At 43.4% G+C, this 25,919-nt stretch overlaps 1 protein-coding gene across 1 annotated transcript in view; it reads right to left on the bottom strand.

The window, feature by feature from the left end:
* Positions 1-1,613: 1,613 nt before the first annotated feature.
* Positions 1,614-25,919, bottom strand: part of LOC308295003 (uncharacterized protein) — a gene marked incomplete at its 3' end in the record, with an annotated part of 61,661 nt that continues 37,355 nt past the window's right edge. The window contains exons 11-16 of the mRNA XM_080737939.1: positions 21,102-21,480; positions 19,489-19,658; positions 7,541-7,620; positions 5,018-5,282; positions 2,446-2,659; positions 1,614-1,762 (exon numbers count right to left, since the gene is read on the bottom strand). Of these exons, the coding sequence (XP_080594065.1) occupies positions 1,614-1,762; positions 2,446-2,659; positions 5,018-5,282; positions 7,541-7,620; positions 19,489-19,658; positions 21,102-21,480 (1,257 nt within the window). The remainder of the gene's footprint in view (positions 1,763-2,445; positions 2,660-5,017; positions 5,283-7,540; positions 7,621-19,488; positions 19,659-21,101; positions 21,481-25,919) is intronic.

The following is a 25,919-nucleotide window of genomic DNA, read 5'->3' on the forward strand; positions in this document are numbered from 1 at the left end:
TGCTTTCAGGTGATTGTGGGTGTGGTCCAGGTGCCTTTAAAAGAAGTGTGTTTAGGCACAACAGCAGACTGGAAGATCATGGAGTGAGCGGAGTGGGACAGTGTGACCAGAAAGGGGTTGTTGTCATGGGGGTATTTATATGATGTACTGTATGCTTTTAATGGAAGATGTAGATGTTAAAGTGAGGCAGCTTTCTGCAATGGTGCACTGCACTCTGCTCGCCCCATGGTAAGTGTTTTTGTTAGTATTACGTGCACGTAATGTTTACTTTAAGATGTTAATGATTGTTTTTATTTTTTACTTTCTGACTTCGAAAACCACTGATTTACTAGAGTATTGGTCCTACCTTTTATTTGCCTTTTTATCTTGATTTCAGTAAACGCCTTGTAGTGTTGTGTGCTGTGTTTGCTGTGTCTAATTTGCTGTTTTATGGAGTCAAATCTAATGGTAATTTATAAGGAAGACCAGAGCTGATTTATTATGTGGCCTACATTGTTGCCTTTACCTTTTAATGTAAATAAAATGTCAACTTTTGTAACCTTGTAGTTTTCTTGACCTCTCCTACCCAGTTCTTAAAGCTCTGTAACGAACCTAAGTAAAAGCCTTAAATGGCGTTGGTGAAAATCCAACTGGCGTTGTCAGGTAGTTTATGTATCTAGTAGCTCCTATTTTCCAAAGGGCTACATTTGGCGTTGTCGGCAGGACAGAGCACTGGGTGGGAGTGTAGTGATAACTATGTTTTTAATGTACTCTTTTTGCCAGACCAGCAAATGTTTTTATGGTATGTGTTAATTAATTAATGGTGTGTGTTTGCCCCACTAGCCCTCTGTGAGTTTGAGAACATGGGGAGGAGAGCCTCTGCAGCTCCAGTGCGGGTCCAGGCTTTCCCGTCAAGGGACTGGGCGGTAGGAGGCTTGATCGGGTTGGTTGCCAGTCCTTAAAGGAAGTTGGAGGTGGTCCAAAGGGACCATTTCCCTGGAGCCACTCCTTTCTGTAATGCCACTGTGACAGGGCTGTGAGAGGGATCGAGGTTCAGGTGCTATGGGTGATGCTGATGGTCATACCTATAGGGCACCCGGTGGACCGTCCCTGCCCAAGTTGTGTCAAACCGCTCATGAGGTGCAGCCACCCCATAAAGGGGGGGACACATGGTAGGAGTGCAGGTGGCGTGGAGGTACCCCAAAATGTGTGGTGTGTGACTGGGGGGAACTGGTGCTGGGCAATGCTAAATTGGTTGTGGATGCTATGTAGTAACTTTGTGGTCTGGTTGAAAAGTAAATTGCTGGTAGGTTTTGTGTTGCACTTTGTTTCTCCTTTAGGAGGATGTGTAGCCTGGAGGGGTTCTGGAATCAAGGTGGACCTGGTTGAGTCTGAGCAACGGCTGGTGTGTGAGGTGTGATGCCACTAACCAGATGCAACAGAGCTGAGGCCCCTCCTAAGAGCAGGACCATCCTGAAGCCCTTTTATTGTGCGAGCCATGAGGACATGGCTGTGTAAAAGTTGGGGTGAATGTAACTGGGTGGAGATTAATGTCAAGTATTTTATTCCCACTGCCTATGTGGGTGTGTCATCTGTCATGAACAACCAACTGACCACTTGTGTTGTGATTGCTTTCAGGTGATTGTGGGTGTGGTCCAGGTGCCTTTAAAAGAAGTGTGTTTAGGCACAACAGCAGACTGGAAGATCATGGAGTGAGCGGAGTGGGACAGTGTGACCAGAAAGGGGTTGTTGGCATGGGGGTATTTATATGATGTACTGTATGCTTTTAATGGAAGATGTAGATGTTAAAGTGAGGCAGCTTTCTGCAATGGTGCACTGCACTCTGCTCGCCCCATGGTAAGTGTTTTTGTTAGTATTACGTGCACGTAATGTTTACTTTAAGATGTTAATGATTGTTTTTATTTTTTACTTTCTGACTTCGAAAACCACTGATTTACTAGAGTATTGGTCCTACCTTTTATTTGCCTTTTTATCTTGATTTCAGTAAACGCCTTGTAGTGTTGTGTGCTGTGTTTGCTGTGTCTAATTTGCTGTTTTATGGAGTCAAATCTAATGGTAATTTATAAGGAAGACCAGAGCTGATTTATTATGTGGCCTACATTGTTGCCTTTACCTTTTAATGTAAATAAAATGTCAACTTTTGTAACCTTGTAGTTTTCTTGACCTCTCCTACCCAGTTCTTAAAGCTCTGTAACGAACCTAAGTAAAAGCCTTAAATGGCGTTGGTGAAAATCCAACTGGCGTTGTCAGGTAGTTTATGTATCTAGTAGCTCCTATTTTCCAAAGGGCTACACTAAGTTCAGACAAATCTGATTTCCACACATCTCTTCCCAAGAAGCACCGGTCGGTCCGTCGGTCCGTCGGTCGGTCGGTCGGTCCGTCCGTCCGTCCGTCCGTCCGTCCGTCCGTCCGTCCGTCCGTCCGTCCGTCCGTCCGTCCTCTTACCGGTGTTGATGCCGTCGGTGAGGATCCAGGCCCCGGTGCTCTGGGCAGCAGTGACCAGGCCCTTGCTGAAGGCCTGCTGGACCTTGGCGGGCAGGGGGAAGTTCTCCCAACCTCCATGGACGCTGATCAGCAGCTTGGGTCGCTCCATCTGCCACTCCCTCAGCATCAGCTGGAGCAGCGCCTCTGGCTTGGAGTCCACGGCCACGCGGACGTACTGCCAGTGGTGGAAGAAGTATGAATATCAATACTGCAATGTAGAAATACTAGTCAAGTAAAAGTCTGGAATTCATCCTCTGTTTTCAAATGGGCAAAACGCTGAAGTGGATAATGTATATTTTTTAATAATAATGATAATAATAATAATAATACAAATCGACAAAGTAACTAGTAAATAAAGGTTTCAAATATATGTAGTGGAGTAGAAGTACAACATTTGGATCTGAGATGTAGTGGAGTATAAGTAAAAGTATTGAAAATCGGAAATACTTAAAAGGATCCCTGGCTAATACGACAAATATGCCTTAATACATTATAATTGTCCTCTATAACTACAATGTAAAATTAAAAACACCTTAAATATTTTATTTATTCTAGAAATAGCTAATCTTTCACTCAATAGGGGAAATGCCTGTCGCAAGTTGATGATGTCATAAATGTCATGTGTCATTTTTATGGCATGCATGTGCAAAAAAACAAAACACAAACACATTTGAAATATTGATTTAATGCTCATATTAACCATAGGAAGTATTATGTTTGTTTTTATTTGCACATGCATGCCATAAATTCCATAGGGATAGATCGCAAATTACATTTATGACATCATCAACTTGCGACAGGCATTTCCCCTATTGAGTGAAAGATTAGCTATTTCTAGAAGAAATAAAATATTTAAGGTGTTTTTAATTTTACATTGTAGTTATAGAGGACAATTATAATGTATTAAGGCATATTTGTCTTATTAGCCAGGGATCCCTTTAAGTACACATTTCTAAAAATTGTACATAAGTACAGTACTTGAGTAATGTACTTAGTTACTTGCACCACTGGGAAATACGTAGCTTATCAGAACATACTGCATAGGAAATACATAGGGTCGCTGTTGGGTGGAAACCCTGTGTAGGGGCAGCCATAGCTGAATGGTTAGGGAGCCCGCCTGGGGAACCAGAGCCCCTGGTTGTCCCTGGTTCCATTCCATAGCTGAATGGTTAGGGAGCCCACCTGGGGAACCTGAGCCCCTGGTTGTCCCTGGTTCCATTCCATAGCTGAATGGTTAGGGAGCCCACCTGGGGAACCAGAGCCCCTGGTTGTCCCTGGTTCCATTCCATAGCTTAATGGTTAGGGAGCCCACCTGGGGAACCAGAGCCCCTGGTTGTCCCTGGTTCCATTCCATAGCTGAATGGTTAGGGAGCCCACCTGGGGAACCTGAGCCCCTGGTTGTCCCTGGTTCCATTCCATAGCTGAATGGTTAGGGAGCCCGCCTGGGGAACCAGAGCCCCTGGTTGTCCCTGGTTCGAATCTAGGCCAGACCAGCAATGTCGATGTGTGGCCCTAATTGCTCGCACGCTCCTTGTGGGCATCCATTCAGTTGGGCTGAATTTCCCTCACAGGAGGAGTAGGTAATTATTATTGTCCAAAATGGTTACCTTTTCAGGAACGAATAATTATAACCTGTGTTCCAATCAGGGTAAGAATTTCAAGGAGGCCACCATTTTCAGGACGGCAACGCCAGGCGAACTACGGCTGCTATGACGTAATCGCAAATGACGTAATGAAATAAGCAAAGCCTCGGTGGCGACGGGTTCCCACCCCTTTCACTGAACGCTTTGGTTCCCATGGCTACGCGTACACGCAGCAGACGGAGTAGGCGCTACGTGGGAAGGGATCTTCTGCCGTAGTAGAGACGGCTGCGGCGACGGCAGGTTTATCTATCGAGCGCGGATCATTTCCGGCTACTGTTGTCATCTGCCGTTGCCGTAGCGTTGCTTAACTCTCAAATACCTGGAACGTGCCTGAGTCGCGTTAGATTTTAACCACTTTAACTATTATTTTATGCTTTAACTTTAGAAAAATAGCAGATATACAAGCTCACAGCGCGACACCGAGTGCCGCACTGCAAGCTTGTAGATCTGCTATTTTTGAAAAAATCGTGAAAATGAGTGCAAGTCTTTGTTTGACCCGATCTTTGACCCGACTTTAAATCCTTCTAAATCATGCTGCTCTCAAACTTTTTCATGTCAAGGACCCCCAAAATTACAGGTATTTGGCCACGGACCCCCATCTCAAAATATGTTGTTCCAGGGACCACCCAGAAGCAAATATTAAAGTTACAAATGTTAGCTTTTAAGTAGATATATTCAAAGATTTGCAAAAAAAATCATGATTTTTCAAAAATAGCAGATCTACAAGCTTGCAGCGCGGCACTCGGTGCCGCGCTGTGAGCTTGTATATCTGCTATTTTTCACTGGTTAAAGCAGTCGATAATTCTAACCCTAAATGGGTTAAGGTCGCTATTGAGAGAGAAACCCAGACCTTGTGATCAGACGAGTCGGGTTATAAGAGGCCTACAGACCTTGGCCCGGCTGGCACGTGTGGCGATGTCCTGGAAATCGATGGTCCCGTAGGCGTTGGTGGGACTGGCCTGAGTGTGGAGCTCCATGGACCAGTGCTCCTCGGGATGTCCCGGGCCAGGGGGACACGGGGACATGGGAGGAAGGGTCGAGGGCCCAGGGGGACACTGGGACGTGGGAGATGGGGCAGAGGGACACAGGGACACGGGAGGAGGGGGGGCAGAGGCCTGCAGGGAGTGCTCCCCTACCAGACGACCACAGTGGCATCTATAAACACAAGGAGGCATGGGGAGCAGTACGCATTATTGTGTATCATTATTTCATGCTTTAACTATTGAAAAATAGCAGATATACAAGCTCGCAGCGCGGCACTCGAGCTTGTAGATCTGCAATTTCTTTTTTTCGTGGAAATTAGAATTTTGACCCGATTATAGGTGTCTTTTGAATTCTTTTTTTAAAAACCTATGTTTCTATGTCAGCAATGTGGCTAGCCATCGTCAAAGAAAAGTTCCTTTTCACTTAACTGGAGCTCATGTTAGTCTGTTCTTGAGAGACTACTATGTCAGTGGTTCTCAAACCTTTTCATGTGAAGGACCCCCAAAATGATATGTATGTGGCCACGGACCCCCATCTCAAAATAGTTAGTTTAGTTCCAGGAACCACCCAGAAGCTAAATTTGAGTTACAAACGTTCGCTTTCAAAGATTTGCACACATTTTCACGACTTTTTCAAAAATAGCAGATCTACAAGCTCACAGCGCGGCACTCGGTGCCCCGCTGTGAGCTTGTATATCTGCTATTTTTCAATAGTTAAAGCAGTCAATATGGGTTAAGGCAGTGGGGTCTCAAACCTTTTCATGCCAAGGAGGACCCCCGAATTCACATGAATTTATTTTTAACCAGGGGTCCCCAGAAGAGAAGATTTGCCTTCTAAAAAATGTAATTCATTCAAAATTATTCTAAAGATTTCCCCAATAGATTTTCAAAGATAGCAGATGCACAAACTCACAGTGCTTGTATATTCTCTATACTTAAATTGGGCGCATGCTGGTTACACACACACACACACACACACACACACACACACACACACACACACACACACACACACACACACACACACACACACACACACACACACGCGTGGGATAAATCGTACCGTATCAAGTTTTGGCACACTTGGCATGCTGGAAGGCATCTGTAAAAAATCAAAAACAGGAAATGTCACGTTAGAAAAGAAAGTGAAGGGGAAGTAGGCAGACTGAATAATAGCACACAGTACTCCAGCATGTCTGATCCAGTCACTATTTCAGTGGTTCTCAAACTTATTCTCATTCTCAAATTATGTTGTGGGGTCCTCAGATCATGATTAGCTTAATGTAAAAAAATTATTTATAAAGTGACAATTTAAGGACTTTCAAGACCATTTTAATATCAAACTGGCCAAACGGTCAAATATGAAGTAAGCAAAAGTTGAACATTGTGAAAATAGCAGACCTACATGCTCACAACGCCTCGCAGTGCGAGGCGTTGTGAGCATGAAGATCTGCTATTTTCACAATGTGGAACCGAGTAACGTTAAATGTAATACCTAGAATTCCAAGTGCTATGTGGGGGTCCATATATGTTTATGTTGGGAGTCACAGCCTAAAAAAGTTTGAGAACCCCTGCACTACTGGTAGTAAGATATGAGCAGAACAAATCTTTCCTAACACACACATGGTGGGATTTTAAGCCATGTCAGCCAATCATGCATTCAGTGATGCAGGCATGGTTTGATTTGTATTGACCACTTAAAGGACAACTTTAGTTTTTTTTACAACAAGGGTTCATATTTTAGATTGTAATTAAAGAATATAAAAGATGAGTGTTCATATCATTTAATTTACTTCTTTCTATTGTTTTAGAGATTCTTATTTCAGTGGTTGAGGGCATGCGTACATTTTACAAAGAATAAGCCCATTCCCAACATACAACGCTTCATGGTTGGATGTGACTTATGGGGGCTAGAAGTCTTACTGTAAACAGCAATAAAGAAACTGCTGGCTTATTGTGTCTAAAAAGACAAATTTAGCCGCGTGTACGCATGCCCCCATGCGTACGCATGCCCCACATTATAGCACGGTAAACAAAGTTGTCCTTTAAGCCCTGTATCTGTGTACGACAAATAGCTATTGTTGATATTTTTAATCTGTTTGAAAGAAAATTTACAAATGTTCCCAAAATAGGGAAGCCGGGGTCAACATGGTTAACATACGCTTTTAATTCAATTATATTATCAAAAATTGCCATCGCCTGATGCCCCAAAAGATGCACGCTTATGCCTCATTCACACTACGAAAAGCCAAGCTAATGGTTTGCTTGGTAATTCAATGTATTCTCTATGCAAACCAGCTTTAAACATTTCCAAGCTTTTTTTCCAGCTTGGAAATTTTAAAAGCTGTTTTGCATAGAGAATACATTGAATTACCAAGCAAACCATTAGCTTGGCTTTTCGTAGTGTGAATGAGGCATTGGTCTTGTTACCTGTGAAGGTCCCTGGAGGATGGAATAAACTTCAAACACTCCCTCTTGAAGAAGGTCTCCTCTATCCAAGACCTCCTGGACTGCAGGAGAAAACAAACAGTTCAGTCATAGATGCCACAACAAAGAGTGTAGACACGCACGCACGCACACACACACACACTCACTCACTCACTCACTCACTCTCCACTCTTCTCGAGTCTCATATATCTAGCAGACGCTCTTCTTAACAAGTGTCTAAAGTGAGTGAGTGAGAGCAACATGAGCAGAGAACAAGCATGAACTCTTAGTCAATAAACAAGGCAAAGAAAACATCATTAAGAGTGCCGAGAGTGCCTCAAACAAACCATAGGATAACAGGCAAACAATGATTAACAGCTAATAGCCTCCGTCTAAAGACAACCTGCTGTCTAAATCACATTCTGTGCATTTGCGGAAGAGAGAGAGAGAGAGAGAGAGAGAGAGAGAGAGAGAGAGAGAGAGAGAGAGAGAGAGAGAGAGAGAGAAACAAGTCCAAGTCTCACACACAGCATCATGCATGCATTCATACACCACCACTCAACCTACCACCCTGCTTATAACAGATCTTATCACCAGACACCTTTTCCGTGACGCTCATCTTGGAAGCAGAGGTTTCGGTGGTGAGAGCTGCTTTGCTGTAAAAACTAAAGACTCATTTGATGTGTGACTGCATGTGAACCCTCCACACACACACACACACACACACACACACACACACACACACACACACACACACGCACGCACGCACGCACGCACGCGCGCGCGCACACACACACACACACACACACACACACACACACACACACACACACACACACACACACACACACACACACACACTGGGAGGAGGTTCACTTCCAAAGAAACCTTCACTACAGGGGGAAAACAAAACACCCACCGGATGTTTGACATAATAGCCTCTCAGCCGAGCCTTTTTTTAACCACTTGAAACCTACAGTATACACTAGTTAGCATCCTTATTCTGGGGAAGTTGACACAAATAGAGGAGCTACAAGCTCGCAATGTGTTGTGTGTGTGTGTTTAGATCAGCTATTTTTAGCAAAGAGATTTGGTGCAGATGGGGAAAAAGGCCGGACCGATACAGAGAAGAACTCGTATACAATTACATCCTAGAGTACTTAAAGGGGAAGACCACCCATTTTCAATATTGAACTATGTCATTAATATACCTTAAGAGGAGTTGTGTGGAAAAAAAAAAAGTTCCCCCTCTTCTGTGTTGCCTAGAACTGGGGGATTGATTTGGGGGTTGTATTGCAAATCACAACGTGATGACATCACACCGTTGTACTTTACAATACAAACCCCAAAATCAATCCTCCAGTTCTAGGCAACACAGTATAGGGGGAACTTTTTTTATTTTATTTCCACACAACTCCTCTAAGGTATATTAATGACATAGTTCAATATTGAAAATGGGTGGTCTTCCCCTTTAAGTGTACACTAGGCTGTATCCACTTGAACCCATCTCTATTATCAAGCGGAACGCGTTTTCCCCAAGTTACGACACATTGTGATCTTGTAGATCAGATATAAGTACAGAAGGTTTAAGTGTTTCATTTAGTGTTCTAAGGGATAGTTATCCATTACTCACTCCATGGAGACTTGAATTAAGATCATTATTTGTTTTTGTCGCATTCCCAAGCCAATCATTTGAGGGAACAAAGCAGGCTCTTTGTGTCTCCATAGGGAACAAAGCAGGCTCTTTGTGTCTCCATAGGGAACAAAGCAGGCTCTTTGTGTCTCCATAGGGAACCACGTACGGCTGGTCATCAAATTATCAGCTTAAGAATGCGACAAAAACAAACAAATATCCATGAATTCAACTCTCCATGGGGTGAGTAATCAATAGGGGTGAACTATTCCTTTAATTGTTTTGGCAAAAAAAAATGTGTTGAAGAGTGAAAAAAGAGCAGACCAAGTACATGGTGTTTACTGAAGTAACGGATTTACCCTCTTGAACCCTAGCATCCCTAACATTTGCCCACAAGTTGCGACACATTGTGACCTTGTAGATCGACACAGAGAGACTTGGTGTCGAGGGGGGAAAAGAGCAGACCAAGTACAGAGCCGGCCATGTTAACCAAGTATAGAAGGTTTACGTGTTTGATTGTGCTGCTCTTTTCCCTGCATGCCCGGCCAGACAACAACAATGGTCCTGGCTAGGAAACAAACTCACTTCCGTTTCCTGACATTTTGTACACATGGGTCAAGAAGGCTGGCGGAGCGACTCTACTCCCCTGTTTGCCTGCCTCAGTCTGCACGCACGCACGCACGCACGCACCCACGCACGCACGCACGCACACACACACGCACACACACACACACACACACACACACACTAGGGCATTCACCAACTATTCGAATATTCGAATATTCGAATATGGTGATGTTGTTCACCGAAGTCGAATATTCGCTTATTTTTATTGTATTCTCTATAGTTTATAAAGCTTGGCTAGATAGGAAGTCATAAGAATGTTGTCAATGCCCCTGGTGGATTAATTTGTTAATGCTCTATACCAGGGGTTCTCAAACCTTCTTAGGCCGTGACCCCCAAAATAAACATATTTGAACCTGGGGACCCCCACCCTGACAAGCACTTGGAATTGTAGGTATTACATTTAATTTGACTCGGTTCCGCAGATAAATATTGTGAAAATAGCAGATCTACATGCTCACAACGCCTCACAACGCGAGGCGTTGTGAGCATGTAGATTGCCTATTTTCACAATATTCGCCTCTTGCTTACTTAATATTTGACAGTTTGGCCAGTCCTGTCGAATATTCGACAATTCGAATACTTTTAGGTTGAATAATTCGAATACTAAAAATCACTATTCGTGAATGCCTTAACACACACACACACACACACACACACACACACGCGCGCACAAACACACACACACACACACACACACACACACACACACACACACATACACACACACACACACACAAACACACACACACACACACACACACGCACACACGCATGCATGCACACACACAGGTTTACAACAGGCTAGTGTTCTGTGTTTGTATGGACAACGGATGGATGTCTGTTGTTTGTTGTCATGCCCTGTATGTCACCCTGAAGAAGACTGATACGGTGGAAACGTTGGTTTCAGTTAAAGATCGTGCATGGTGGCTGAAGAGCTGTGCGACCTCTTTCTTTCTTATGCCCTACATGTGACAAATGAAGTGGTGGATGGATAGTATAGTGATGCTGCAAACACTGTGTGCGCGTGTGTGTGATGAGAGAGAGAGAGGGAAGGAAAGAGAAGGGAGAGTCAGAGAGAAAGAGAGAGAGACAGACAGACAGACAGACAGACAGACAGACAGACAGACAGACAGAGAGAGGGAAGGAAAGAGGGGGGAGTCAGAGAGAAAGAGAGACAGACAGACAGACAGACAGACAGACAGACAGACAGACAGACAGACAGACAGACAGAGGTGTGTTACATCACTCCTGATAAGTCCGGCAATGGAATGTTGAATTTGTCAGATTATTATTACTTCCCTCTGGTTCTGTGGGTCTCTGGGTTGAATAATACTGTAGCTTCACATTGTTTATATACTGTAGCTGTTATGGTCTCCGGAGGAGGTTGTCGTTGCATATTATTAACAAACAGATTGTAAATGGCCAAACTCCAGCCTTCAAAATGGGATGCATCAGAGCTCAGCGCAGAGTGTGACCGGGGCTCAAACACATTGGACCTCAAATTATGCAATGCAACACATGGAAGCAGAGAAAACTTCATCTTCGGCCTCAAGGCAACTGGACAGGCAGATGCTATATATAAACATGCTTGCTATACAGAAATGTGCAAGGTGGTTTTCTTTCTTTATAAAAACAACCTGCAACTTTATATAAACCTTTATAAAGCACATTGGCATTGCTGGCTATATGCAGACTTTTAAAACAAAATGATCTCTTTCCACAGCCACTATCCAGTATATACTGACATGAAATAGGAGGTAAACAAAGTCACACTTAATGGGAAATTGGAAATAATTTAAAAGTTTAGTGTGCCACAGTCAGGGACATGCAGAGAATGTTAGAGGCAGATGCTGACATTTCTAAAATGGCCTTTTGGTGCAAATATTGAAAATAGCAGACCTCCAAGCTTTTGAGCTTGGAGGTCGTCTATTTTCGGTGCTTAATACCACCCTGAACTAAGCATAAACAAGTCAATACTGGAGATGTGGTGTACGTTATGGATTTCTACACAGAGGGCAGTTCTTTCAACATAAGAGTTTGGACAAGGCAATTCTCTTGAATGCTGGAATGCTGCCATCAGGTATATGGCATGGAAAGGGGGACATTTGCATCTCTTTCACCGTAGTAAATGCTGCATTCATGGTCTGGAGAGGGCACTTTTTACAGACAGGTAAAAGGGCATGGGCTCAAAACCCCTTTTGATGTCTACACAGTATGTGTGCACGTGCCTGATGTGGCAGCGTCTCTCTCCAGTAAGCCAACATCCCATTAGAATGGAATAGAACACAGCCTTAATAATAAGCATCTCACACACACCTGTTTAACCAAAGATTTCAGGTCAATGCTGTGAAAAACAGGCCGGTTCATTAATACAGTGGTATTAACCCAAATCGTTTTTTGGGGGGGCCCAGATGATGTGAAACATTGTTTAAAACAAACCAACATGACGTTTAAGTGTATAGAGCGGGTATGCACATTTCTAAAGTGACAACTTAAGAACTTTTTTAATACCTCTAAAATGACAAATTAAACATTGGCCAAATTGTCAAATGTTAGAGGCAGAAATTGTGAAAATAGCAGATCTACACGCTCAGTTGTGAGCATGTAGATCACCTATTTTCACAATAGGACCCTGTTATACAAAATGGAATGCCTCAACTCTTAGTGGGAGGGGTCCCCAGTTCAAATATTAGTTTGGGGGTTGCGGCCTGAAAAAGGTTGAGAACCACTGCATTAATAAGCTATTAATAAGAGTTTGATACACTTATATAATTCCAGTTTAAAGCATCCTACAGAGTAAATGAGCACTACTCACCATTGCTGCAGCAACACGTTCTTCTCATCAGAGCTGAGTGAAGGGAGAAGGATTTCTTCCTCTTCATTATCAGACCCTCACGGTCCAAAGGTCCACAGGAGGCTTTGTCGCGTCGCCTTGAACGGTCGGTGACCTCAGCTCCTTCACGCCAACTAAAGCAAAGACCCTTTGTGCAACAACGTACGCTCTTTGTAAAGCAATGACAACCAAGATAAACGACCAGCACGCACTGCAGGTATACAGAGGCATGTCAGGGTCAGGTGGCTGGCAGGCAGGCAGGCAGGCAGGCAGGCAGGCAGGCAGGCAGGAGGCAGGCAGGCAGGCTGGCTGGCTGGCTGGCTGGCTGGCTGGCTGGCTGGCAAGGGGAAAGTTGTGTGTGTGTGACTGTGTCTCCGTGGTAACAACCACATCTCCCCATACTGATAGTTTCATTTCATAAGAGCAAAACTTGTGAGAAGTCACTCGTCTAGTGCGAAGGAGGGGGTTTCCTCCTTCGCACTAGGGGTTTTCCTATATTATAACTACAAATACTGTTCCTACGAAACAGTGTGGGCTCGCATGGAACACCGTATGGGCATAAAGAACTACCCAACGGGCACTCCAACGTGGAACATACTTGTAGGTATTTGTACAATTTGTACAATTTCCAGTACTTTCCTTCTAATCCACTCATTTCGGATCCTATTGTATTTAATACCCAGCGATTTATTTTAAAACATTAGTCTTTTTGCAGATATAAAGTAGCCTACAATAACAAACACATAAACCATGCTTTTACCTGTCCAAGCAGCCACACAGACGAGAGACACGGAAAAGGAGAAAGAAACACTGTTTCCCTCGGCCTCAATGCAAAGGGAAGGTCCCTCGACCATGCTCTCTCTCTCTCTCTCTTTAAGTGGGATAAAGTGAGCTTGCTTTGATACAGAGAGAGAGAGGAGTTCACCAGCGAATGTTCGCTAAATTCGACACAATGGCGAATACAAAACAGACGCCTTTTCGTTTTTTTTTAATTTGCGTTTGGTGTGGACGCTTCCATTGACTTTATAAGGTTTTAAACTAAAAGCGAATTATACGCTAATTCGCTATTCGCCCTCGGTGTGTACGGACCTTAAAGGGCCTACACCATGCTTTTAAAACTCTATTTTTTGAATAAATATATGCTCAAAATTGAGTCTTAGACAGGTCTTAACCCTCAACAAACACTCTGACCATTCCTTTTGTTTCTTCTAGGTGTGCTATAATTAGGCTCTCCAGCTGCAATACCAAAACGGCCTTTGTTTGCTCAGGGGCGCATCTAGTGGGGTTTTTCCACCCCTCCCCCCTCCCCTCCTCTCCACTCCTCCAACGTTGACAACACATAATGTTAATATTGGGCAATTACAAAAATAAGATAATGTTGCAGCTCTGATTATAGCCTACTGTAGGCCTATGTTGTATGATATAAGCCTACTGTCAAATGACACAGGGCGACCGCTGCTAGACCAGACATTAGAGAACGTTAATCTACATTAGACAATCAACCCCACCCGCATTGTATTTATGTATAATGTATAAAATGTATGAAATATAACAGCCCATAAACCATAAAACTGTCTCCGCGACTCACAAATGGGTCCCGACCCAGTGTTTGGGAAACAGAGGGAAGCATCCATTTCATATAATAGTAAAGTACGTTCAGAATCGGCGATCGCTGTTTGGGGACAGTGAGGGGAGAGGCGGGGTGTTTTAGCCCACTCTAGCCGGGGACAGCGAAGGGAAGACCGGGGGTGTGTGTGCCCTCTGTTGCCGGCCAGCTCCCTCTATAGCCGGGGACAGTGATAGAAGAGGCGGCGTGTTTAAGCTCTCTATAGCCGGGGATAGCGGAGGGAGGACCGGGGTGTTTTAGCTCACTCTAGCCGGGTTCCGAAACTTTTTGACCACGGGCTCCGGGGCGCTCGCACTGCTCACGGTGGACCTCCATCTGGCTGCGGAGCTCCGCACCCACCCGGCCACCGCGGCTCGCTCCCACCCGGCCACCGCGGCTCGCTCCGCGGCGAGCTCCCACCCGGCCACCGCGGCGAGCTCCGCGGCGAGCTCCCACCCGGCCACCGGACGAAGCTTGGGTCCTCACAGTCTATAACGTCACATATATAGTGCAATCCAGGAACGTTAAGACTTCTCCTTGGACATGTTGATAGCAAAAATGTTGATAGAATAAAAGAAGGAAATGACTCTGTCTACTATACAGGGAGGCAGAGTGAGAGCACTGAGTGAGCAGCCCCAGAACAGTAAGCCAGCTGCAGATGGAGGTGGAGGCTAAGCAAATTAGAAACAAATGAGGGGCTGGGTTTACAACAGTAGCTCTGGTTTTTACCCGAAGGGCGGGGGGGGGGGGGGGGGGGGGGGGGAATCCGTGTGACGTCACACGGATCAACTCTCAGAACAGCACTGTTCTGAGAACCTGTGGAAAGCTTTTCAACTCTGCCTTCCCAAAAACAGAGAAAGACACAATGGTCAGAAATAGCACTTTGTGAGGATCGAAGGTGCCAGTGGGACCCCAAAAAAAGGTTTTAAAATAGAAAAAGTGAAAATTCATGGTGTAGGTCCTTTAAGGGTCTGTGTAAATAAAACATTTGCGAACCAGTAAATCAGTGTCATACATATTCTGAAGAAAACCTGCATTGAGACGTGTTCTGTAATTGGGTCTCATGCTCAAAATAAGAACATTAATATTAAGTGTAAAACTAAATTTGCCACGGACCAGTCCAAATCTTTGCCACGGACAGTCGGACACAAATGTCTATGTATGGACATATATGGCCCCTGCATGATGTTACAGTCAGATGGCTAATGGCTTCTAATAAAAGATATGGCCATGGTGGGATCTGATGTGTGATGGCATACTGTATTATAACATAGGCAAACATAAACTGTCACCTTTGTGTGACACTGAATTTGTATTGATTATATTTCTCTCTATTTCTCCTTTGATGTCTCCCAGAGCTCAGCTGTTCTCTCTCTGCACAACCTGTCCAAAGGTGACGTGCCTCCACGGCTAGATTCAGCAAGCGGACAGTGGAGGCAAATTCCTGCAGAAGTGGCCTGTTCAGAACACAGGAAAAAGGACACAATACTGTACACTGCCCAAAAATACAGAGACTTGTAGAGCTTGTAGATTGTCTATTTTCACCATGTTAGCAGATCTATCGGCCCACAACGTGCTGAGGTTTTGTCAGCTTGTAGATCAGCTATTTTCACAATTTTAGATACTTTTTAAATAGTAATAAGGTTTTGGACATACAGGGTTTCCACCCAACAGTGATGATGTATGCATATATATTTGTTGTCATAATGTTCCTGTTGTATTTGAATCTTTTAGATTAAAATTATATTTACCTTTCATGCTGTTGCATTTTTTACTTAATGAAATATGTTATGCTTTTACCTCAAGGATCCAGATTACTTCAATGTGTAAAATATACCATGCATTCATTTATGAGACTTAATGTAGATCTTGGTGGATCCCCATTGGAGATAAGTCGCATGACGAGCCGCATGACGAGCGCTCCGTTTCTCGATCTGACTGTTTCTCTATCTAACCGTGACATATATATTTATTAATATATACTGTGTACATCTATACCAGTGAAAATAAATATATCTACAATACGTCTATGAAGTAGTCTCACAAGGGTTAAGCAAAAGAAAATCCCAAGACGGAAATTTAACTTAACTGAGGCTAATGGCTAACGCTTGGACCTTGACTTGGTGTGAATGGTGTCAAGTTACAGCAGCTGCTTGGGCAGCGGCCAGCCTGTTGCACATCTGAGCAGCGCATCTTCATACATAGTCACATAGATGTTTTAAGATAATTTGCTGGGAAGGGATGCATTGTAATTTGGAGATCACTTGACTTGACTATAGCAAGTATTATGCTGCATTTTGACGATTTCGGTCATGTTATTAACATCGCGGTCATGGCTACACCCCCCCACTCCCTTTATTATTATTTTTTGCAAATCTCCATTGATCTCATAAATAGCCCCTAGGGACTCCTCAGGACGGAAATCCGTCCCCAGGACGGAGAACTTTAACCCCTGTGCTTAACAGGCATCTGTAAAAATTTGCCAATGAACTGTAGGCCTATATGTTGTATTGTAGTAATACAATAGTACAAATAGGTTTGATGATGGTGAGAAAATTTATTTCTTGGTCCATTTAGAGATGGATAAAACAATGAAGACGTTTCTTTCATTCATTGAGTTTTATTTTTCATCCTTTCCATGCTCGTTTTCTCTTTCTTCTTGACGCTGTGGGCACTGCGGGTGTGTTCCCTCCTCCGTGTCATCAGTGCCCACACCCTAGGTGGGGTTGGCGAAAGGGCCTTTCTTTGTGGAGTTTGCATGTTCTCCCCGTGTCTCCTAGGGTAGAAACCCTCACACAAGAACATGCAGTAATCCTGGTCTCTATACTGCCTCCCCCCTAACCCTGGTTTATAATATTCATGATAATTAGATCACTTTATAAAATATTTGTTCAAATGCGCATTATGGGCGCATAGCTACTTCATTTAGAAATGTATCCTTGCAATGTTGTCAACTGATGTCTGTTGGGCTCATGGGCTGACCGCAACCCTCTCGTTTTCTGTGCTCTGTTAAATGAAAAGTTGCCACACATATCACCCAGGATATTATCGCTATATGCACCTTTAAATTACTCACTGTGGAGAAGCTCACATTCCAATGCATGTCTCATAATGTCTTTATCACAACGTTGACAAATAATCATAACAAAAAGAATAATTAAGTAACAATTTAAGTTAAATTTACAACTTAGCTATACCTTGAGTAAAATGATGTACTCACACCCGTTCACATTTAGAAACATCAAGGGAATCTGAATAGAAGAGAAGGCAAGTAGATTATTGATAAAGAATAGGTTTTACTTGAAAATACAGAAAGAGTTATTACAGGAATTTTGAAATATCAGTTTCTTTCTTTTTTTTTTTTTTTCATTTCTGAGATTCAAGGGGTCCAGCACCAAATAGAATCCATGCAGGAGAAACTATTGCCTTTGGATTTGACAATATGTTTAATAGAAATCCAACAGTCTGTCTTCCTTGAGCATCAACAAGTTGCCTATTAATGGGAAATCCAAACTTCCATAATAATCTTGAGTCCATTATCATCTTAAAGGTCCTGAGACTTTGGTAAAGAAAGAATGGTTCTCTGTTAATAAACTCCCCACATCTCCATGAAATCTGTTGTTTTGTTTTTACAAATTCTCATTGTGTCCAAGAAAGAGTGGAGAATCCAAAATGTTCTGACTTCCGCTTTGTTGTTACAGTGCCCAGGCAAGGAGGACAAGCTTGTCAATAAATAGGAAAGGACATTTGATTTTAACCGTGTAATACGATTGGATATTCTACACGTATTTCCTGATGTCCTGTACTGTCCTGTCCTGTCCTGTCAGAACAGCTCATGGTATTTGTTCCATTCCAGTAGACTGTGTTGAAGATATGGTCTGAGTTTAACGCAAACTGGAGTGAATTGTTTTCGATTAATCTATAATGGTTAAACTGGAGTTTGAAGTTATGGGTTTGTATTGGAAGGGGGCATGTCTGATAAAATGATTATCAAACATCTAAATGCTGAATCAAGCAACCTAAAACCTATCTGGGGTCCTTGCAAGAGCTAGAGTAGACGTTAAAATGTCAGACGCATGATTCCAGTTCATGAGTTAAAACATTTTGAAGGCATTTGTCAAAAATGTTTTTGTCCTGAGGTTCGAAGTCGAAACATCCTGTGTTTAATCCTCTGGTGTCTGGCATTTTGTTTCATATTGCAATTTTTAGTCATGGGTGGGATGGCCGACTTTATAGTATTTGTGATGAAGGACATTTGATTTAATTGCTTGCCTATCTCACTTGATTGACAATTGATAATTTGTGTTTCAGCCTAGAGAGCAGGGCCGTAGCGCGTCTAATCAGCGCTCAATGCAAGCTCTCTAGAATGTGCCTCTCTCCACTCGTGTGCGCGTTTTTTGCGGGTTTTGGCGTGATTTTAGTCGGTTTTGGGCCGGTTTCTGGCCGGTTTGGGGCTGGTTTGGGTCCACTCCCTCCATTTCGGCGCCCCCTCTAGCGCTGGCGCTCTAGGCGGCCGCTTAGCTCACCTAAAGCTAAAAACGGCCCTGCTAGAGAGAGGGACTGGCAGCTAATTGCAGGGCCAGGTGTGTCCAAGAAGGTGGGGGTTGTTAGTCAGCTCAGTTAGTGTGCAGCATTCAGTGTGTTTTCCTGTGTTTTTGGATAACTTCACAGAAGAGAATATTTTTTTTTCCTTATTTGCAACTTGGGACTGCACTTTAAGCACCCTTTGTAACCTACTTAAAGAGAAGAAGAAGACTCTCTTGCATTCTTACAGATGTACCACAGTGGTCACCACTCCCCAATCCGCTAATTTAATTATTCTACATTTCAGCATTCTTCTCTGAAACAGTCAATGTGTGTCCATGCCGTAGCCAGGCACCCTGTTGAAGTGTTCTTGAGCAAGGCATTGCACCTGTCATTGCTCTTGTACTTTGAAGTTGCTGTGGATGATCATGTCATAGAAAAGATAACAGTTAATGTAGTGATCCAACTTTAGTGGGGGGCGTGTCGCTGTTACTACATGTCATCTTTTCGATACCCGACTCTAACCCTCACCCTAACCTTAACCTCCGTGGAGTGAGTTGCAACCCTCCGGTCGAAATGATGGGCGTTCGCAAAAGCAAGATTTTCCCCTTCAGTGTGCCAACTCAAGTAGAGTTTTATGTCAACCTAAGATATTCGGAGAGGTACGGGTCGGATTGAAAGAGGAACAATATCAAGCTTGAACTTGCTGCAGTTCCTTTGCTCCACACTGTGTCGATGACACAACGTGCCTTTTCAGATTTCACTGGCTTCGCACGGGCTTCATCATACTCATCTTTGATTATCACCCCCTTCTCTAAAAGTTTGTCCAGGAGAATGTTGAGGACAGGATCTGAAACGCTGTCGATGAAGCTGCTCCGCACAGAAAACAGCCTGTCTTCTGTTGGAAGATTCAGTGTGCGTTGAACTTGTTGTCTCCTTAAAGCAGAAGTTGAAAGGTGTACACAGCCTTTCCATGCACAGTCGGAGATGTTTGTGTCTCTTAGATGCAGCCCAACACGCTTGAGCTTTACCTCTAAAGTCACTTCAAATGTTGAGATGTAATTGTGATAGGATGATTCATCAACTCTGAATTTAGCCTTATCTGGTTCAATTATAATGGAATCATCTGCAGGTGAAGTGGAGAGCGTATATTCTTGATTTGGGGTTAGGTCACATGGAGGCTTTTCAATGTAAATCTCTTCTCCAAATAGCTTCCTCCTTGTGTTCATCACTTCACTCAGCACAACATTCCCAGGTAGCAGCAATACTTTCAGGGTTGATATGGGGTCATCATCATCATCAATTGGTGGTGTATAAAACAGTGACACCAATGCCTGCTTGGTGCTTTCACCATCGTTAACAAGACCATGGGGAGAAAATGCGTTTACATTTATGATAACATGAGTTTCTGTGATCACATCAGGGTAGATCAGCTCAATTTGCCCATCATCCTTCATATGGACAACATACAAGGATTTGCCTCCACCCATGGAGAGGATCTCACAATGTGGAAAGCGTAGCTGACACACAGACCTCTGAGAACCTTTTATGTCAAACAGTGGTCCTGCAGGCCTCTTGACAAGCTGGGCTAGAAGACTTCGGTCCCAGGGGACGGTCCTGTAAGTCACATCTCCCTCTGCCTCCATCTTAAACCCGAGGCCGGTCACGCTGCATTGGAACAGCCCTGCTTGGGTGCAGTGGAACCTGTAGCATTTCTTGTTTTCTACCATAATTATATCAGGTGTAATTTTCTGTGTTTTGTCCAGTAGTGTAACATCATTTACGCTGTGGGAGCGCTTTTCTCTGAAACCTGCCTTGTTCTCTAAACATGGAATATGGGTCTGTGAGGGTAAGCTGTGAGAACGAGGCAGAGCGATGGATTCTTCTATTTTCAAACCACTGAAGCATAAACTTAGATAAGTTTCATCTTGGAGCTCTAGAGAGGGATGCACAGAAGACAGTGACTCTGTAAGAGGCTGGTCGGAGGTTGACAAATCAAAGGCTTTCATTTCTTCTGGGGAAACATGGGAGGACTGTTGTGATATGAATGAGGAAGACAACATGGGGGAGACTATAACAACAGAGGGATGCATGTTGGGTGTAATTACTTCCTGTAGAGCATCTTGGGAAGATGGAATACCAGACTCATCTAATTCATCTAAAGTTGAAGATGGAAATGGAGGGAGTTTTGATGAGGGAAGATCAATCTCCTTCAAGTCTTCTTTTCTTCTCTTTCTGTCTTGTGTTTTCTGTGAAGAAACCATGCGAGGTCTGTTGAGGGTGGAGTCAGAGGATGTGTTAGGATATGGAGAAGGAGTTTTGGTGCTTGAGTGATGCTTGCCAGGTTCCAGTGGGTATATTTTGGGTTGAGACTGGGACTGAATGTGAGGGTTATCGCCATGTGTGAAGGGAGGGTCAAACAGAGTAAATTCAGATTGCTTCACTCTTCTTCTGTCTCTTTCTTCATTCAACTCTTTTGTCTCCTTTGGAGTGTCTTCCATCTCACTATGTGTAACTACTCTCATATACTCCTGCAATCTTCCAAAGCACACCATTACTCTGCTTTTTTCTTTCTTCTGATCCAAAGTGTCTCCTATTTCACTATCCTTCACTCCTTTAGCTGTAGAGGAGGAGGCTGTGAGATGTCCTTTTTGCCTTAAAGTGCTCAGCTTCTCTTCTTCTAATTTAGTCTCAGAGACAACTTGGGGATGAGTAGTTCCCTAAAAGAGAGAAAAGGGAATTCAATCATGGATATTATCTATTTGACATACTAGAAAATGGCACTCAGAATAAACAAAGTTGCACCGATAAACATTAACACTCGATGGCAGTAAAAAATGGCAGTAACAAACGAACTTCAGATCAAATTGACCGTTCTTTTTTGTTTCGTTTTTCCAACTATTTTATTGGCCTGTCTCCCCCTCTGGGCTCTAGTTCTGGGCGATTCTTGCTCAAATGTGAATCTTGATTTTCCTCCACAAGAATTGAGACATTTTTGTCATTAAAATATTTATTGTCTTTATAGTTGGGCAATTTCTGATACTTCCGTGACCGTGGAGTCCGATGGTCGGTTTCTTAGTGGATTTGTCATCTATGAAGGTTAAATAACAAATTGAGCTCCCATGCCCTTCGCAAAAATGCGGGCAAAATTCATGAGAGCCCAAAATCCAAAATGGAAAATGGAAACGTCAACACGTGTAATTGACCTTTGTCGTTTTTTGTTACTGTATACAGCATATAAGGTGGAATGTAGTTGCATGCCCATTGAGGGGCAAACTATTTTAAGATTTGGCAATGTAAAATACTAGTATTACTAGACACACAGGAGGCTCTACAAGAAGCCTACAGCAATCTTGAGGATGTTGATGATGATATGAAGGATATAATCAACAGAATCTACGAGGAACCTGGCACAGACATGGGCGACTTCTGGCTCTCATTTTTAGAAATGTCTGACCCTCTTGTGCAAAATATTGATGCATGTCATGCATGAAATGGCCCAGAGTAGGCTACCAATCCTCAACATACAACATGCCGGCTGGACTGATGGCATATGACATTATTGGGCAATGCTCTCTTCACTGTCAAATGAGCAGTTGGACTTCTTCAATGATCACTTTAGCCAGTCCATGGCAGGGCTACCAAACTCCTGTCAGCCACTAGACCTTTGGATAGAGACAACCACAAATCTTGGTTCAAAGCTAAAGCAAGGATGGTTACAGTTTCTACTGACTGAGAAGCAACTGTTCTCAACAATTAACAGTTTACAGTTTACAGTTTTGGCATTTAGCAGACACTTTTAATCCAAAGCGACTTACAATAAGCAGGTAATACATGATTATAATTACATCTAACGATGCTTCTCCTCCATTCACGTTTGGTGAATGTAGCCTTGGCCAGGAAAATTTGATGTCTTCAGGCGGTAACCATCGATCATCAGGTGTTTCGACCCGCCTCCGCTACACCCTCCTGATGGCCAGGTCGGCAGTGGTGGCCAAATCACTGCCCAACTCCTCCTCCTGGCCAAGGCTAAACTCCCCTCTCCTGCTCTGTTTGTTTTTTTCCCAACAAGAGGCTCCTCTGGGGAGGTATTGGGTGGGTCCCTCCTGAGGTCTTGAGGTGACACAGGTGCGTAGAGTTCTCCAGTACTGTGGGGTTATTCCTGCCTGGAGTTCTCCTTCGTCTCACCAACTCACCAACCAAGTTGTGCGCTGCACCTGTGACCCCTCTTCTCCACACTTGGTCCTGGCTTGATGTATTTTTACCTTTGGTGTTCCTGCAGATGTTCTCGCAGTGACACTTTACTTCCAATTTCTCCCCAGCTGATGTTGTTTAGGTGATATCAATATAATAGGTGACATCAATATAATAAGCAAGATAAAATGCATAGGAATATCAATCTAGAAACAAATATAATAACATAACACACCTAATCTTCCAACAATGTTGCAAGGGTAAAGGCTATGTGAAGCAGAACCTAAACTGCCATCATCGCCACAGGAAGCATGTAGAATTCCAGCCAGCAAAGATGAAAAAGGATGAGCAAGTAGTTCAGGACCTTCTGGCGTGTATGATGGATTTCAATGCAGAGCCCTTTGTCTTTACCGTCTGGTTTTGTCTCACCAGAGGTAGTGCATGACTTCAAGACTGCACTTTTAGATGGCCGAACTCAGGTTGAAACATTCCTTCAAGATCAAGTGTTCACCAAGATTAAGCCTCTCACTGCAACAAAAGACGGAATTTCAGTAGCGAAATGATCTGTACACCATCTGTTGCAATTATGAAGGTGGCCCAGATGGAGTGATAGGGGCTAGCAGCCCTGGTGGACCTTGCTGAGGGATCAGGAATGATTCAACTTGAGTCAGCCCTTGAAGGTAGAGTGACTGATGAGTGCCTTTCACTCTACAACGTAGATGGGTCAATGCACAAGACTGTTAAGAGCAAGTTGTTAGAGTTGTTCAACCTAGACCCAGTTGCAGAAAAACCAAAAGATCATGTCACCCTTGTGGACATGGGACTGACCTGGAGGCTAGCGACCCCCACACCTGAGGACTGTGAGGTTAGGAAGAGGGAAGGCTCAGATTACCTCTGGAGTGATTACCTGGATAAAATATGTTCTATCATATTCTCACGCTATCCAGATGCACATCTCATTATCCTCGTCAATGACAAATATGACCGTCTCTTCAGTATCATGATGAGCATGATCGTCGAGCAGCAAAACATCCACACATCCCAAATGTTTTCTCCAAGCCTGAAGACAAGTTCCCAGGCGCTGCAGAGTTCAACCAACTCATGGTCAACTCAGGAAACAAGGTGAGACTGCAGAAGCTTGTGAAGGAACAGTTGAAAGCACAAGTTCGTCTGGTGCAATGTCAACGAACCTGACAACTGGCATGACAAACAGGGACTATGTCTTCAAGCACCCAGAGGCAGATACAATGATGCTCTCTACTTATGCTAAGCTGAGGAATGGGAACTACTCTGGGGCAGTTGCTTATGTCACAAAAATTCAGAGGTGATCTTCTGATTTAACGCAAGCATGTATTGATCAACTGCCATGCCATGCTCTCAGAAGAGGCTGCAGACATCATCATACCACTCCATGTAATCACTGGCAGTGACAGAGCCGTTTCTGGGCACATGGGGGCCCTAAGCATGATTCTGCTATGGGGCCTTCCTGCGGCTATGGGTCCTTCCCGCGAAAAAATAATAGGCCTAATATTTTTAATCGTATTTTAATCCATTTTATAATGAAAAAAAAAAAAAAAATATATATATATATATATATATATATATATATATATATATATTACAAATATATATAAATGAATAAATAAAATCGACAACAACAGGCAACGTATTTTTGCTATGTTTGATTTGTTCTTTTCTTATTTAAATAAAAAATGAAAACTTCCCTATAGGGGTGCTGGAACACCTGCAGCACCCCTAGTTCCCACGCACATTCACTTTCACTTTCAGCGTGTGGCGATGCGCAGAAGCAAAGAAAGTCACCACAGTTTGATTTGATCATTGCTTAGTCAATTATGAAGGGATTTCTAAAATTAAAACGTCTCCATATTGCTTGGGAAGAAGTCTACTTCGCAGAGAAACTGTGGCCGAGATTTCACATCGCGATTTCGGTTTGAAAACGATTAACCATGCAGCACTAGTTCTTTTCTGCTGAGGAAGGGGCGGTGGGGGCCTTTTTGGTCCGCAGTCTGCGTCGGTGACCACACCTCTGGGTTTTATGGGCATGGAAAGAAGAATTTATTGGCAAGGTGATGTTTGATCCTAAGGCAAGAGAGCTCCTAAGACAGGTGGGTGAGAGTCTGGAGTTCAAAGATTATGTCAGAGCAGAGATGAAGTCATTTGTCCTCTCCATCGTCCATGGTGAGAGTGCAGATATTACCTGTGGGCAAGCCAGAGCTTCAAACTGGCACAAACTTAAGAAGAAATGTACACTCCGACTTCCACATGATGATGACTCACTGAATCTTCATCTTGAAAGGACAAACTACCTTACATTTTGCCAGCTCCATTACGACCTGCTAGCTAGAGCATCCCTCACCCCTTGGTTATGGTTGGGAACTTGTGAATGGGAAGTGCTGACCAGTGTGTCACACCCTTCCCCCTTGCCCCATAGTGGGAGAAAATGTGAAAAAGGTGTTCACTTCCAGCAGAAAGCGTGAAAATTTGCACCTAGGGGAACACTGTAAGCCTTTTCATTGCAGATTTAAAGTAAAGTACTGGCAGCACATGTTCTATCTATTGCTGTCTTTTTGGCAGTCTCTTCCTGTATTTGGAATTGAAGTATATTACTGAAAATAGATGTACAGTTAAATACTGCATTCCAGCTCAAAGTTTTTTTCCAGTAACTTACTGTATTGCTGTTCAAAGTTTTTCTGTAACTTACTGTATTCTTGTTAAATGTTTTTTCAGTAACTTACTGTATTCTCTTTCAAAGTTTCTCAGTAACTTACTGTATATCATAGTATTTAAACTAAATCTACAGTATATGTGCAGATTCCGCAGAATGTTGACATTGCTAAAATTGGGACAACACAGAGAAGATTAGCATGGTCCAAGAAGCTTGGACCATTGCTATAGGCCGGGGGCCAATTCTGAAATTGGCACAAATTGGTACCACCCAAGGTGA

Source organism: Nannobrachium achirus (assembly GCF_963921795.1).
Source record: "Nannobrachium achirus genome assembly, chromosome: 12".
Lineage (NCBI taxonomy): Eukaryota > Metazoa > Chordata > Actinopteri > Myctophiformes > Myctophidae > Nannobrachium > Nannobrachium achirus.